At 51.5% G+C, this 15,322-nt stretch overlaps 6 protein-coding genes across 6 annotated transcripts; 4 read left to right on the top strand and 2 right to left on the bottom strand.

Moving 5' to 3' along the window:
• Nucleotides 1-486: 486 nt before the first annotated feature.
• PC9H_009423 (uncharacterized protein) lies at nucleotides 487-1,831 on the top strand (the record flags this gene model as incomplete). The annotated part of the gene is made up of 5 exons (XM_036778925.1): nucleotides 487-567; nucleotides 636-698; nucleotides 764-996; nucleotides 1,054-1,208; nucleotides 1,263-1,831. The coding sequence occupies 5 exons, from the start codon at nucleotides 487-489 to the stop codon at nucleotides 1,829-1,831; spliced, it is 1,101 nt and encodes a 366-aa protein (XP_036628314.1).
• A 921-nt stretch (nucleotides 1,832-2,752) lies between these two features.
• Nucleotides 2,753-4,565, top strand: PC9H_009422 (uncharacterized protein; the record flags this gene model as incomplete). The annotated part of the gene is made up of 4 exons (XM_036778924.1): nucleotides 2,753-3,049; nucleotides 3,108-3,436; nucleotides 3,494-4,278; nucleotides 4,333-4,565. 4 exons carry the CDS (start codon nucleotides 2,753-2,755, stop codon nucleotides 4,563-4,565), a joined length of 1,644 nt encoding a protein of 547 aa, XP_036628313.1.
• A 122-nt stretch (nucleotides 4,566-4,687) lies between these two features.
• On the bottom strand, nucleotides 4,688-6,464 carry PC9H_009421 (uncharacterized protein; the record flags this gene model as incomplete). The annotated part of the gene is made up of 2 exons (XM_036778923.1): nucleotides 4,688-4,746; nucleotides 4,802-6,464. The coding sequence occupies 2 exons, from the start codon at nucleotides 6,462-6,464 to the stop codon at nucleotides 4,688-4,690; spliced, it is 1,722 nt and encodes a 573-aa protein (XP_036628312.1).
• An 899-nt stretch (nucleotides 6,465-7,363) lies between these two features.
• On the top strand, nucleotides 7,364-8,557 carry PC9H_009420 (uncharacterized protein; the record flags this gene model as incomplete). The annotated part of the gene is made up of 4 exons (XM_036778922.1): nucleotides 7,364-7,591; nucleotides 7,655-7,850; nucleotides 7,924-8,456; nucleotides 8,513-8,557. The coding sequence occupies 4 exons, from the start codon at nucleotides 7,364-7,366 to the stop codon at nucleotides 8,555-8,557; spliced, it is 1,002 nt and encodes a 333-aa protein (XP_036628311.1).
• A 298-nt stretch (nucleotides 8,558-8,855) lies between these two features.
• Nucleotides 8,856-12,419, bottom strand: VTC4 (vacuolar transporter chaperone; the record flags this gene model as incomplete). The annotated part of the gene is made up of 16 exons (XM_036778921.1): nucleotides 8,856-9,137; nucleotides 9,202-9,878; nucleotides 9,935-10,005; nucleotides 10,060-10,167; nucleotides 10,221-10,422; nucleotides 10,480-10,620; nucleotides 10,675-10,777; nucleotides 10,843-11,000; nucleotides 11,076-11,244; nucleotides 11,304-11,399; nucleotides 11,457-11,546; nucleotides 11,597-11,652; nucleotides 11,708-12,080; nucleotides 12,131-12,232; nucleotides 12,281-12,346; nucleotides 12,396-12,419. 16 exons carry the CDS (start codon nucleotides 12,417-12,419, stop codon nucleotides 8,856-8,858), a joined length of 2,718 nt encoding a protein of 905 aa, XP_036628310.1.
• A 199-nt stretch (nucleotides 12,420-12,618) lies between these two features.
• SGD1 (suppressor of glycerol defect) lies at nucleotides 12,619-15,304 on the top strand (the record flags this gene model as incomplete). Its single annotated transcript, XM_036778920.1, has 12 exons — nucleotides 12,619-12,736; nucleotides 12,785-12,967; nucleotides 13,019-13,127; nucleotides 13,179-13,249; nucleotides 13,314-13,442; nucleotides 13,499-13,762; nucleotides 13,816-13,912; nucleotides 13,973-14,112; nucleotides 14,169-14,413; nucleotides 14,470-14,565; nucleotides 14,633-14,908; nucleotides 14,963-15,304. 12 exons carry the CDS (start codon nucleotides 12,619-12,621, stop codon nucleotides 15,302-15,304), a joined length of 2,070 nt encoding a protein of 689 aa, XP_036628309.1.
• Between the last annotated feature and the right edge of the window lie 18 nt (nucleotides 15,305-15,322).

Genomic DNA, 15,322 nt, shown 5'->3' with positions numbered 1-15,322 from the left:
GTTTGAAAAGCGCCTAATTTTGGGGTCAGCTAGGGGTCAGGAGTGTCTCCTCCTCATCGACTTTCCCCTCGATTGTTCACGGGAACCACAAGAAATCGGACGTGGCTCAGAGGGCACCAATATCTACTATATGTCTCTCCGAATAGGCTAATACTAAGTCTTTTCCGGTCTATTCCCATACTGTGAAGCCTTCAATCCCATAGAGCTCGATTGCAAAGTCCGATCCCTATGGACGATGAGCGTGGGTAAAGTCACGCGATACTTAGGTTTGGGCGGAGATTGTCGGAGAATGAGATGGAAGGTGAAGCCGTGCGACGTCATGTCACGTTTCCAGAAGCGACTAGAATCATCATAATGCGGACAGAATGTGCTCAAATCGCCTACGGCCTAGGCAAAAGGAATATAACCAGCTCCGAGCCCTCATTCTGACTCCCCGCTCTTGATTCACTACCACCACCATCTCAGTTTTCCCATTAGAAATTCATCATGGGTACCGACTACTACAAACTATTGGGCGTCGATAAGAAAGCTACCGACGAGGAAATTAAGAAGGCCTACAAGAAAATGGTATGTATACACTTTGTGTTCCCATGAATTCCAGGTCGAATCATTGATGCTGATTGTTTGTTTTACAGGCCTTGAAATGGCATCCTGACAGGAACGGAGGCTCAGAGGAGGCCTCGAAGAAGTTCAAGGAGGTATGTATGGGTTTCTCTCATCGCCGCTTCCCTCGAAATGTGATGCTAACTTGGTATATTCACAGGTTTCAGAAGCCTTCGAAGTCCTAAGTGACAAGAACAAGCGCGCGGTATACGACCAGTTCGGCGAGGAAGGTCTCAAAGGAGGAGGACCCGCACCCGGTGCCGGTGGGCCTGGAGCTGGGGGATTCTCAGGTTTCAGCGGCTTCCCTGGAGGTTCGACGTACACGTTCACCACGGGAGGCCCTGGAGGCGGAAGAGGGGGATTCAGTCCGACTGACCCCAACAAGATATTCCAGTACGTACATCCCTTCCACTTCCATCCGTATAGACGAAAGTCTCACCTTCGCCACAGGGAGTTCTTCAGCAGTTTCGGCGGAATGGGAGGCGGCCTTGGAGGCATGCGGGGTATGGGCGGCATGGGTGGTATGAACTCGTTCGAGGACGAAGACGACGATATGGGCGGCGGACACACGACATTTAACTTCATGGGCGGCGGAATGCCAGGCGGTATGCCCGGCGGAATGCCCCGTGGTGCTAGGACTCACCAATCACGGCCCTCAGCACGATCCACCCGCCCAGATGCTGGCCCCTCAGAAATCACCCGTCCCCTTAAAGTCTCCCTAAACGAGCTCTACTCCGGCATTACCAAACATCTTAAAGTTGGCCGTCGACTGCTAGATGGCACCACCGAAGACAAGGTCCTAGAAATCGCTGTACAACCCGGATGGAAATCCGGCACCAAAATACGGTTCCCTCGCGCTGGCAACGAGCAGCCTAGCACAGGCGAAGGACAGGACCTCGTATTTGTCGTCGAAGAGAAACCACACGATGTGTTCAAGCGGGAGGGAAACGACCTTATTTGCAAGGTGACGTTGCCGCTGGTAGAAGCGCTGACGGGCGGCGGAGGGAAGAAGGTTGTCGAAGCGCTCGACGGGCGCAAGATACAAGTACCAATACCACTTGGTATCGTCAAGCCCGGGCAAGAAACGACTATCCCGAACGAGGGGATGCCTGTGCGGAAAGAGGGCAGCGTGAAGAAGAAGGGTGATATGATCGTCAAGTGGGATGTCGTCTTCCCCGACCGACTCACGCCCGCACAGAAGGAGGGTATTAAAAAGGTGCTAGGATAAGTACCTCTTCGATTTTCGTGATAATTATTATTTCGCTTTTGCATATTTACTTTATACCCTCATCAACTACGCAAGCATGTATTGTAACATTACACAGATATAAATTAGTGACCCAGGACATTCGTAACTCTGTTAGCGTTGATGGCGCTGGAGTCTATTTGTCTACCGAAGTCGCTTTCTAAAGGCCTAATCTTATCCACTGAGGCGATTGAAGATTCACATCAGGTCTTCAACTGCCTCAGTCTTTTGGGTGAGAATTTTAGGCGTTCGCTGATCGTGAAATTGATCCATACACCCACAGGTAGTGCTGCAGCGCAATGTCAAGTACAAAGTTTTAGCGTGAGTCAACAGCGAGTAGGAATGTTCTCTTTGCAAACGTGCAAACGCGGCAATACACACAAGCACGGCGGCCTGAAGTCAATAGACTGAAGTGGGTCCCGAATCTGAAGGTGTATGATGTTGAGGTCCGATGATGATTCTTACAAATAGTCCTGGATTTTTGGGAACATTGCGTTCAAAGCTGTTCAAAATCTCACCGGTAACAGCGAGCACCTCTTCCGAGGGGGCATCCTAGGCACCGCCTCTCCTGCTCTTTCTCGCAGTTCCATTCTCCCGGGTGGAACTCAACCCATGGGCGTGGTACTTTTTGGCTTTTTGACATCACGGTGAGCCTTTATTGCCCATGATTGCATACTGGCTCGTTAATTGGGCAGACTTGGCGTGAGCTCGAGGGAGCGATGGGGAGTGTGGTGAGAGGGTACTGCACGTCGGGTACACGCTAAATGGATTGGGGCCTGACTCCCGTCCCACAACAGCGTAGGTGCATGTCTTCTTCCTCCCATGGAGATGGATATAAATTTGTCGCTGGGATGGAGGTGAGGGCTGCAAGAACGCTGTCTCATCTCCAGCCCGATCGTCAGAATGCGGCGTTTGCTCTCCCTCTTGACAGTGCTCAACCTCGTATTTGCAGCTCCGAGCGTCCCCCAATGGAGCTTCGATCTCAAACAATCGACCAGTGGGATTGTTGCCCTGGAGTCCATAGTCGTCTCACCGACACTGGCCATCTTCTTTAATCGCCCTTCACTTGACCCCTTGCACATCGACAACCATTCCGCACTGGGTGCCCTTTGGGATCTACGGACAAGTACCGTCAGGCCTCTCGAGGTTGTGTCGAATGCATTCTGCGGTAGTGGCGCTCTCATCAGTAACGGGTCCATGGTAATACTTGCGGGTGCTAATTATCGGATATCCCTCTCATCACCATCTTTACCTGTAGGTCAGCATTGGAGGCGACGCTCCAGGCGGTGGTATTAATCAAGCCGGCAACCAAGCCATTCGTATCTTCGAACCATGCGCATCTCCCTCAGGTGAAGGCTGCACCCTCTTTGAAAATCTGGAGACCCACCATCTCTTCGAACGGCGGTGGTACGCTTCGACCCTCCGGATTTTTGACGGAAGTCTTATGATCGTTGGGGGCACACACGCCAACACGAAGTTCTACAACATCGATCCCGTGAACTCGTTCGAATTCTTCCCAAAAAAGGAGGCGACTACTCGGCCGTCTGCTTTCCTCGAGCGCGCCCTTCCTGCAAACCTATTCCCTAGGTAATGCTCCGTTTCACCGACGCTGTATCATTTCACCCTAATACGCATCTTGAACAGAGTATTTGCTCTCCCTGACGGTCGTGTATTCATGATAGCCAATAACCAGTCTATCATCTACGACATCGAAGCCAACACTGAGACTATCCTCCCCGACATCCCCAACAACGTCCGTGTCACCAACCCGATTGACGGCTCCGCGATATTGCTCCCCCTCTCCCCACCTCAATTCATCCCCGAAGTCCTCGTGTGCGGAGGAACACAAACAGACACCATCGACCCTTCGCTTCTCTCCTCACAAACCCCCGCCTCGTCCCAATGTTCCCGCATCAAACTCACCGAAGAAGGTATCAAGCAAGGATGGCAGGTTGAACACATGTTGGAAGGTCGAACCATGCCAGAATTGGTGCACTTGCCGAACGGACAGATCCTTATCGCCAACGGTGGGCGCACTGGGTTCGCTGCCGTGAAGTCAATCGCGGACCCCATAGGAAACTCCAATGCGGACAACCCAGTCTTGACGCCTTCGTTATACACACCTTCGCTCCCCCTCGGTCGTCGAATCAGCAACAAGGGAATGCCCACCACCGACATCGCGCGTATGTACCATTCCAGTATTACTCTAACACCCCAAGGCAACTTCTTGATCGCTGGGAGCAATCCGAATGATAATACGACCGTGGGGGCCAAGTTCAACAGTGAATTCAGAGTCCAAACGTTAGATCCTCCATTCATGAAGGTGGCACGACCCCGGTTGCTGAGTATGCCGAAGAAGTTGAGATTTGGGCAGCGAATTAGTGTTCCTATATCAGTCCCGCCCTCCCTCATAGGCAGAGACATTAAAGGTAATTATAAAGATACCAACGCTACATGAACATCTATGCTGATACCGCATCTAGTATCCCTCATGGACTTGGGATTCTCTACCCACGCTTTCCATTCGAGCGCCCGATTAGTGTTCATGGACGCTACCATTTCGCCTTTCAGGAATATTCTGACGTTCACGACCCCGCCGAATGGACGGGTGTTCCCTCCGGGGCCCGCCACCATTTTCCTGACGGTGGATGATGTGAGCAGTGAGGGTGCGTGGGTTATGATGGGGAGTGGAGCATCGCCGCCAACTTTGGAGTGAGTGGAAGGGGGTGACGGACGACGGCGAGGAAAGATTGAAGAGTTGTGATGGGGAGTGGACTGGCGGAAACCAACCTCGACTCGGGTGTACTTAATATCGGAAAATGGACTTGTATATGAACCTCAGCGTAAATGTTTTGGCAACTCCTTTAGCGAAGTACTCAGATAATGCTTGCAATCATCTGAGTGAAGGTCAGTCGCATGTTATGGGGGTATAGATGCATCCAGTTCTCTCACCTTGGTTGATAAATGTCAGCTCAGTGCTAATGCCGTCTCCCACAAGCATTCTTTGCTCTGCGTCCAGTGAGAGTTGTCCCAATTTCACGACCATGATGGGCAAGCCTCGTTTTTTCCGCTTCAGGAAAATCTGACCTAGGTAACTCAAGATGATATTCAACGATCCCCCGAGATCAGCCTGCTGCACAACTACAATGCGCCGCAATCCCGGGAGATAAATTGGGAAGCTAGAGAGCGTGAATCCGTTCTGTGAAGCTGGTTTGACCAGTTTTGATTTCGACTTCGTCGCTCGGGTAGCAGCGTTCTGCAAAGGAGGGTGGACCCCTTCTAGGTGTTGGTTAGGCAATAACGCCTCCAACAATTGTGTGAGGTCGATGAAGTGGAATTCTGCTACTCCGGCCATATCGAGGGCGAATCTCTTCAGGCTGGGACAAGGCCGATGCTGCCACTGCGAAGTTAATGCAACGACGTCCGGCGTCGACGCTGAAGGCAGCGAGGAATATATATCACTTTCAACATGCCGTGTCGCTCCCACCAGTTTGAATTCAGTTGCCAGCTCGAAACGGAATTCGGGAGACGGAGATGATATCTGCATGACTAGACCAAATTTATCGTCGGCTCCGTACAATCTCTTATGGAGGATGGTGTGCCATGAGTCAATAGAGGCGGAGGGAGGGGGCAGTAGCTTCCATATAGATTGCAAATCTGGGAGAGCGGTTTCTGTCTGCGCAAGGAGGTCGATACGAAAAGAGATTAGCGGCTTTGTCGTGATATGTTCGAAGATGACGAGGTCCTCCCAACGAAATTTTGAGATGGCAAGATGCTCTAGATGAGGCAGCTCAACTTGTAGATCCGCTGGTATAGGTTTCCTGTCTCTATATTCCAATAGGCCAAGACATTCAAAGGTGCGAAGTTGAGGCATGGCGTGGAGGGCGTTGAGAAGTTGGACAGGGTGTAGACGGCCATGAAATGAAGAGAGATCAAGTTTAAATTCTTGAAGGGAAGGGAAAGATGCGATCTGAACCTTGAGAAGGACGTGTTCAAGACGAAGCGAGTGAAGGCGGGGTGCTTCCGCCCTCCACACAAAGCCATTTGGGTCCGGACTGTGACACTTGGTCCTGTCAAGAGTCATACATAGGGTGTTGAGCTCCGGTAAATTCTTTGACCGCAGGACTTTATGCATGAGATTCATCGTCCGATCGGAGTCTAGTACGAGATCCAGGTGACTGAATCGTTCGGAGTCCAGTCGTAAGGCAAGCACGTCGCGTTGTTGGAACCGCCGCTTGTGTGGAGACCGTATGGAAATAGGCGACATTGACTTTAATCTTTCCGCGATAATATAGTCCATCCATTGCTGTGAGCAATTGGCGTAGAAAATCCCCCAGATGGAAGACATGCTCAATGCAAGGATTCTCCACTTGCGGCAGACACGAGTTACGTTTTCGCAAGGGTGGTAATCGCCAGATGACCTCTCCGGTTGATGGTATGGGCTCGGGGAAGGCTCGTCCGGGTCTACTTGAGCAAGGAATTCAAAAACACCTGCTAGGAGTTCACTCGGAATTCGGGAGATGAGGGGGATCTGCGAGTTTCGCTGCTCCCTCAACGACCTGGCTTTCTCAATGTACTCGGCAATTTTGCCGTCAAATTGGTCGGCAGTGTTCATGCTAAAGCGGAGAGCGCTAGCGTGAGAGCCGGAGAGCAAGTTTTGGACGAGATTGACTGTCGAGGAGATGGTGGTCGTTGTGGAAGAAGGCCTGTGGAGGCCAACGCGCCACCACAAACGTGGTCTATGTCGCCACGTGATCGTGAAAAGAGCGGGACGGGCGTCTATCATTCTACGTGATGTCGCGACCCTGTTTCGCTTCTTAGTCTTGACCATGATCATGTCCAGTTCACGTACTCAATAATCAGGCCTCCAAGTCACCATGACTTGCCTGTAGGATTACTGAGGTAAAAGGTCTAGTGGTTAGACTAGTAGGCAAGACGAGTTACCTTCACTCATGTAATTGTAACTCAGGTGCGTACTTCGTTCTCCCTAATGTTTCTCCTTGCTAATATTTTCTCGGCTTTTTTGCGGCTCTCGTGTGGCTTAATGATTACATTGCAATAAATACTAGGTGGGTTTGCTGCATTGATACCGTTCACAGATCGCGAAGTTCATCTTCGACTCCGTGCTACTGTTTCGGTTCTAACTTCTCAGCAGCCGGATATCCCCAAAATCCATGCATCTCTCCGCATCACACGTAACTGTCTTCTACGGTGCCGTGCCGAACCAACATTAACTGACTCGGAGAACGATGGCAATCACCGTTGGCAGTCCAAGTCGATCACGATCATCGAGTCATGCTCTGACATGCTGCCTATGGGAGTATGTAATCGCGGGATATTCCCCGAGGTGTCACGATGCAAACAGGACTAACGGCGCACCAGGATCTTTGTCAGTAGCCCTCCTGCACGGGGCTTCGTCGATTTGTCCAAGGGGATATGGTCCATCGACGACGATATAAGATGTCCTCGATACCACCATACTACGCAACTTGACTCCACCAGCCTCACTTCACAATGTCGCCAAGATTATCTACCTTGGTTCTCTTGTTCTTGCCCCTCTTTGCTTTCGCCGCTGCTGCGACCACTAGTAAAATCGTCATCTCCGCTGACGGCACGAAAATCTACGCAGACGCCACCGGCGATCCCGAAAAGCAGAGCATCGTCTTTGTTCACGGGCTCGCGCTGAGCAGCATAGTATTTGACAGGCTCTTCGCAAACAAACGGCTAGCCGATTACTATCTCGTAAGTCGATTGTTGCCTTCTCAGAGCTTATTACCAACATGACTGATTAGGGATTTTATGAAGGTTCGTTATGACATGCGTGGCCACGGCCGCAGTGATAAGCCAGCCACCGTTGATGCCCACTCATCTATCCGATACTCTCAGGATTTCGCAGCCGTTATGGATGGGTTCGGGCTGAGCAAGCCTATATTCGTCGGGTGGTACGTCTCTCCCAACAATAACACTATCAAGCTAAGCTTACCCCCCCTTATTCACAGGAGTCTTGGAGGCAAGTTCCACAAGACTACACTGGTAGCAGTTTCACGTAAACTAATCATACGCATCCTATCCAGCGGCCATAATCACCGACATTGTAGCCAACAATGACGTTCTTCCCATTGTGGGGGCAGTTGCCCTTGGCGGCAGTCCTGGCCTCAGTGCCGACATACTGCCAATAATCGCGAGCCCCGTCTTGCTCAGCGAACTCCCTGGTTTCATCGCCAACGACAACGTGACCGCAGCGTTAGCAACTCGCCGATCGTTCATCGATGGCCTCTTCCAGGATCCAGCCAATGTGGGCTTCAGCTTGAAAGCTGAGTATTTAGGGCAGACGGTAGTTCAATCTCCTGCCATCAGCGCTCTGGTATCTACGCGGGCCCAAGACCCTACGAAGCTCTTCGCAGCCGGGGAGGCGGGCAAGCTTCCTCTGCAGGTACTCTTCGGTACCTCTGACAGGAAGGTGGTGGCCGATGGCGTCGTTAGCGTGTTTGCCCCTCATTTCGGGGACAAGCTGTTCGTCAGCAAAGTACCTGGGGGACATGCCCTCTTCGATGACAATCCAGAAGGGTTGATTGATCAGCTGATGTGGTTTGTCCAGAAGATCACGGTAAGTATCAGTGGCCGTTGGTCGTGATGGGGGACTGACCTGATGTAACTTTCTAGGCGGACAAGTCCGCCAGAAGCACCGTCTATGCGAGGAAATACTAATCGACCATCCTGATTGATGCTGGGCGGCGTACGTAACAGATAAGATCACTACAAGACTCGAGTAGCTATATGAATAAGTAACCACGACTAGATGGGAACCAGGTGGCCTTGGGTCCCTTGCATGAGTTGAATGATAATCCCACTGAGTGAGTCAGGAAGCAATAGCATACACCCCATGTAGTCGGGCTAAATGCATATTCAGGGTACAGATGCTCATAGAAAGATATCGAATGATGCAGCGGTGAAACAATCATAGCAATAAATGTCCGAGAAATCGACAATACAACACCTATCCAACTCACAACTCTGGCAGCCGCAGTGCAACGTTTGTGGCCATCGCAGCAAACATGACGAAACAGAGCAAGCTAGGTCCGTACTTGTCATAGTACAGCCCCTCGGCTCTCCTTTGCCTCAGTCGGATTGCTCGATACACGAAGACGCCTCCGGCGTAGGCAATGGCGATCAGGGCAGCAAGGGTGAACACTCCCGCACTGATCAACCCGCGGGGATCGTCTGGCTGCACGAAGTTCAGTAGAGTTGTTGCGATTGTGCCAATGAAGACAGAGATATTGATCCATTTCTACGAGGAAGTAATGTCAGGCAACCACTCCGAAATAGACTCCGAAATAAGCTTGCGGACTTACAAGGAACGTCCGTTCGGCGGCGAAGTAGACTTTGGGCTCTATGCGCACTGGAACAGCTATACGTTTTCCTTTCGGAGCCTTCCATCTTCGTTCGAGTAACCTATCTTCACCGTTTGGCACTCCCTCATCTTCCTCATCCTCATCGGCGGTGTGTGGTTCCCTAGGCGCACCATTGCTCGGATGCGCCATGCGCAGACGGTCTTTGAGTGTCTCGTCGAATGCGGAGGAAGGTGCGAGAGGATCGATAGACAACGCTCTTGGCTTTGGTACACTCACACTCGTCCTTCTTGCTTTCAAGAACGGCGTCCTTTCATCGCCACCCTCGCCGTCACTTTCTTCGACTTCTTCGGAAACACCTATACCACCGTTGCTCTTCTTCGCGCCAGCTTCCTCCCCGTGCGACTGGCGCCGCTCCTTGAGCATCTGCTCGCGGTACGCGATCGCCTCCTCCACTTCCTTGCCAGATAGACCAGTGCGCTTGTGTTCGTCTCTTGCGGGCGCGAGATCGATCTCCTCATCTTCTTCGCCTTCGGACAGTGGCTCGGTATAAAGGGGAGTTTGCGATTCGACGCTCGTTCGCGAGGATGTACCCTTGGAGCCAGAGCCCGACGCTATGTGACTGGGCCTTTCGATGATCGAGAGATAGCCCGTATTGGGCTTCAGGATGTCGGTGTCCACTATGGATGACAATAAATATATCAGAAGGATTCTTTACAAGATTAAGCGCGCTTACTCTGAGGCAACCAGAACGGAACAAGATCAACGCGATGGGGCAGCAGGGTAGCACATCCATGGATAAATTTACTATACGCCCAGTCAGCAATCCTCAATTGACCACAACCTTCGGCAAGAACCTACCTAAACTTTGGTACTGCCTCCACCAAATGTGATTGCACGAGGTCGGTAACCCATTTCGGGGGTTCCTGGCCAAACTGAGTCTGCAACTTAACTTCTAAGACACCGTATCTGTCGAACGCTATGGTCAGTAACGTTAGGGAGGAGGGGCCAAGGCCTCATACTTGAACAATTCCTTATCCGTTTCAACTACTTGGTCAAAAGGCCAATCGATCCCGATATCCGTCCGTCGCCAATTATCAGCACTCCGAACGGCGCCATCCCAATTATCCTCTCGCACCATCGTTAACTCCGTGTCGAGCGATATACGAACACGGGCGTCACCGGGAAGTTGGAAAGCGGTTCGGTTATAGAACGTGCGCATTACTGCATAATTCACGTCAACGAACAACACAGAGAACAGGGAGCACTGCTCAAACTTACCTGGTTTCAGCCCCCGAGTGACAACTCGATATTGTACTTCACTGGCGAGCTGAACCATAGAATCAACCTCAGACTGGGTCTTCTTGCCCTTAGCCACCAACGCCTGCCATTCTTCCTTAAGCTGTTCAACGGTATAATCGCCTGTAGACGCGAATCAGCCGCCAGGTACGGGCAGTAGGCGAGATATATGCATACCTCGTAAGAAATCATTGATTAGATGTTCCTTCAGCGGGAAGCGCGCCTTGACGGACTTCTCCCCAGTCCAGTCTTCTCTGTGCGTCTTACGCTCCACGAAGATCTAGCGTCGGGCAAAACGGCATACGAACATGAGCGGGGAAGCACACAAACGAAGTCAGTCCTCACAGTTTTCACGCCCACATCACCGTACCACCGCAACCTGATCGCCTCAGCGCCCTCCGTTTTCTCCAACCTCCCAAGATACAGCTCCAAATCCTCATTATCGAAGTATATCGAAGTAATCGCTGCGTCCTTGGGCTCGAACTCCTTATTTGGATCGAATACTAGCGTCATAAAGTTGGGGTCAATGGTTCGCTCGTTCTCAAGGAGAACGTATATATATGCGGGAGGTAACATACCTAGAACGGGGAGATTTCGTAGAATGGCTAGTTTGAGAGGCACTAGGTTATCGGGATGGACCCAATACTTGGTGGTTTGTCGTACAAAGGCACTTTGGCCGGCCCCAGCCATGGCGTCGCCCTCCACCGGGTGACCTCGTGTTCGGACAAGATCATATAGTCGGGATAGCTATGGGTACGGTAGACGACATTGAATACGTAGCATATACGCGTGTGTATTCGACCAACCTTAACGATCAGTGCATCCCAGTTATATTTGTAAAACGGACGATCTGCGAGATATGTGTTTATGAACGTAGATTTGAGGGGGACGGGAGTTTGTTTCTGCAATTATACCGTCGGTTCAAAGGTTAGGAGAACATGTGATTGTACGCCACTTACGTCGTGCTTCTTCAATATTTTCATGAATCCCGTTATGTTGAGTTTCGTGAACAGAGCAAGGTCGTGAACGTCCGCCACCAACGTAGCTACCTACACGCCATTTGAGCGGGACAGCAGGAGCATGGATACAAACCACATACTTCATCTTCTAATGCATGAAAACGTGCCTCGAGCGAGTCGAAGGAATCGTCTGTGTCTGTATCTGTGTTGAGATGATATATCTCAGTTACGAGGACGAATGGGCCACATACCCATTCCACCAAGCTCTGAGTCTGAGTCGGACTCATCAGAGCCGTCCGTGAACTCGGTGTCGTGCTCTGCCTCGTCCTCTCCATCCGAACCATCATCCTGAGTATACATGGGCCTTGAAGCACCTTGGCTCTCGGCGTCGAGGCCATTGGAAGTTGATGCGATAGGCTCTTCCGCTACTCGCACCCGCTTCCCCACCACATGCGTCTCAAGCTGCTCGTCTCCGGCAGCAGTCGGCGGTTGTGGGAGTTTGCCAACGTACACCTCCGGGGCATGCTTTGGCCGATTCGCTGTCGGCGAGCCAAGATGGTCCGTTCCGACGAGCGTTTTGACCTGCTCTTCTGCATCACGAATACGGTGCGAGAGCTCCGAAGTCTGTGAGAAGCGTCAATGCCGCACACCGAGAACGAACGTTGCTAGAGAACCTTTTCCTTCTGGAATTCATGGACCTTGTCGAGCTCGCGTGCAAGCATGGCTCTGAACTCCTTCTCGTCCTGGTCCGTCCAGTCATGGTTGCTCGTCTTGTTCTAAAGGAAATTCAGAGCACGGCTCAAGACAAAGTGCATGAAAGTGACCTTCAACTCCTGCTTGAGCAGGTTGTAGTCGATGTAGAACGGCTGCCACTCGCTGTAGAGGTCATTCTGCGGAGATGGTGAGAACCAAATGGGACAAGCAGAAATGCGGACGCACGGAGATCTTCCGGCCAAATTTCATGATGCAGATCGATGGCGCTCGTCGAGAACTGTGCTGCGCGCTGATATAGGCTTTTGAAGAGCCCAAACGAGAATCCGGTCCACTGCTGCACTCAGGGGAGCTGCAAGAACGTGCGTCGCGTATTATCTCCTTCACGTGATAACCCCATTTACATAATCAAAAAAGCTTCCCCCTAACTCAAGCAGTCGCACTTTCAGCAATGCGTCGAAGCAGAGATGAGGCAGAGGAGGACGCGTACATCGCGTATCTAGAGTCGAAACTAGGGTACAGCAAGGGGGGGAAGAGGAAGAAATCAAACGTGGGTGATGGGTTGGACGGTATGTTTTAATTTCATCCAAAAATCGCGTTATTTGACTTTCTGGCAGACCTCTTTGATTTAACCGAATCAGTTGGGCTTGCCGACGGCGGGGGCTCTGAAGAGGAGGAGGGCCAGAGTCCGGACGACAGCGACGTCGAGTACGAAGAATGGGGCGGTGTTGAACTCGAATCCCCTCCCCTACAGGTAGCGAGTTCATCGACACCTGTGACCACCAATGCATCACCAGCTAGTACGCCTCTCTACTATAATGTTTGGAAATAAATTATCTGACGGATTTCAGAGGGGAAATATGTTCCTCCTCACCTTCGCAACGCGCCAGCCCCAGTGGATGATCAACCATCGGAAGCACAATTGAGGTTGCGAAAACAGTTGAAAGGTCTGCTCAATCGGTGAGTTGCACCGAGTTCTCGATAAATATGCTCTGATACACCTCGGTCCAGCGTGAGTGAGCAGAATATGACCTCAATTCTCGATACCATAGAAGGGATTTACCGAGATCACCGGCGCAATGGTCTGGCTATTTATCTTCGCTCCGTGAAATCGTGCTTGTCTAAAACTGACTTCGTACCCGCCAGATGTCACCTGTACGATAACGAACTTGATCATCCACGGCATCACGGACCACTCCTCCCTCCTCGACTCCTTCGTTGTACTTTACGCTACTCTCGTTTCTGCCCTTCACAAAATTATTGGTATCGAATTTGGTATGTCTGTGATTTTGTATGGATCAACATGCTGCTAATCACTACTACGACACTAGCGGCGTACTTCGTCCAGGATACCGTTGCATCGTACGAGAAGCACTACACCGCCGCTTCCACCCAGCTCTCTCATCCGCCGGCGCCCGACGCTCAAAAGCCCGAGGAAGAGGCAGGGAAGGAATGTCAGAACCTCATCATCCTGATATCCGAGCTGTACAACTTCCAAGTAATATCCTGTGTGCTTATATACGACTTGATTCGGGCGTTGTTGAGCCAAGACGTCACCGAGTTGAATGTCGAGCTACTGCTGAAGATCCTGCGCAGTACGTCTTTTTGTGCCTCAAGGTAACCCGCCGATGTTGACTGGAGAGTGTAGGTTCGGGGCAACAACTGCGCCACGACGATCCATCGGCCTTGAAAGATATCATCGACATCGTACAAAACAAACTAACTGCAAAGGGTGAGACGTTGAGGTGTGTCGCTCTGCCAAATCATAGTCCCTTCTTTCCGACAACTAACTTGATTTGCGCTAGTTCTCGCGCACAGTTCATGATCGAGACTCTCACGAACCTCAAGAACAACAAACTCAAGCGAAACGCCACGCAAAACCAAGGCGGGGATGCCGTCGAGCGGATGAAGAAATTTCTCTCGGGGCTAAGCAAGAAAAGACACGGTACGCAGTGATCCATAAACGTAGTCCGTATAGCGCTCGTACTCAGTACTCGTTAGTCCTCGCGCACGAACCCCTCCGCGTTTCGCTGGACGACCTCCACTCCGCCGAGAACAAGGGCAAATGGTGGCTCGTCGGCGCAGCTTGGCGAGGCGACCCCCTCGTCGACCAGCAGAACGAACCCAAGCCAGCAGACAGTCAGCCTGACTCAATGTCCGAGAGCGCCTTGATGAAGCTCGCGCGGCAACAAGGCATGAATACTGATATACGGCGGAGCATCTTCGTCGTTCTGATGAGCAGTGAAGTGGGTGGGCTTATTACAGTCTTCTGGGTGTGGATGTGCTAATGGGGAGGAAGTAGGACTACGTCGATGCGTGCGAGCGGCTTTCGCAGCTCAACCTTAGCGAGGTGCAGCAACGAGAGATCGTGCGCGTCCTGCTCCACTGTTGTGGAAACGTTAGTCCCTCCATTTCCCCTTCCTTCGTGCCCACTTTGCTCATTGACGCGTTCCTCCAAACTGCAGGAAAAGTCGTATAACCCGTATTACACCCTCGTGGGGCAACAGCTCTGCCGCGTCTCCCACTCTCACAAAATCACGATTCAGTTCTGCTTGTGGGATTTCCTTCGCGATCTGGGGGAGACGACGGTGGGCGGCGCCGAGGTGATCAAGAATGCGGGTGCGAGGGAGGACTTCGGGACGTCAGATGGGACGAAGATCGCAACTTCCAGGCTTAAGAACGTGGCAAAAGCGTATGGTTGGTGGATAGCGAAGGATTCTGTCGGTTTGGCGATTCTCAAGGTACGTTCCCTTCTGTACTCATAACATGAAGTTCGTTATCTATCCAGAGAGTAGCCCGTGGACTTCACGATCCTCAAGCCACCCGCCCGGGCTTTCCTCAAGGAGCTCTTCACTCAAGTATTCATCTTCAGCCAGACGTCCAAACCTCTGCTCGCTGAAGGAACCAAAAGCCTCCCTACGACCCGTAACCGAGGGTCATTGGAAGAAATCTTCCTGAAAGGCTCGCGAAACGAGACCTTGGCAATGGGGATTGTATATTTCCTTTCGGAAGCATTTCGGAAGCAAAACAAAGGCAGCAGGGAATCAAAAGTAGATGATTTTACATTATGGGCTACAGGTGTTGCGCGGGAGACGTTGCGCACTGGTGTCGACGTAGTCCTGGACCTGAAGCAATAATATGACATAAAGAAGAGC

This window comes from Pleurotus ostreatus (genome assembly GCF_014466165.1).
Source record: "Pleurotus ostreatus strain PC9 chromosome Unknown scaffold_7, whole genome shotgun sequence".
NCBI lineage: Eukaryota > Fungi > Basidiomycota > Agaricomycetes > Agaricales > Pleurotaceae > Pleurotus > Pleurotus ostreatus.
This window is presented reverse-complemented; position numbering and strand designations above follow the sequence as displayed.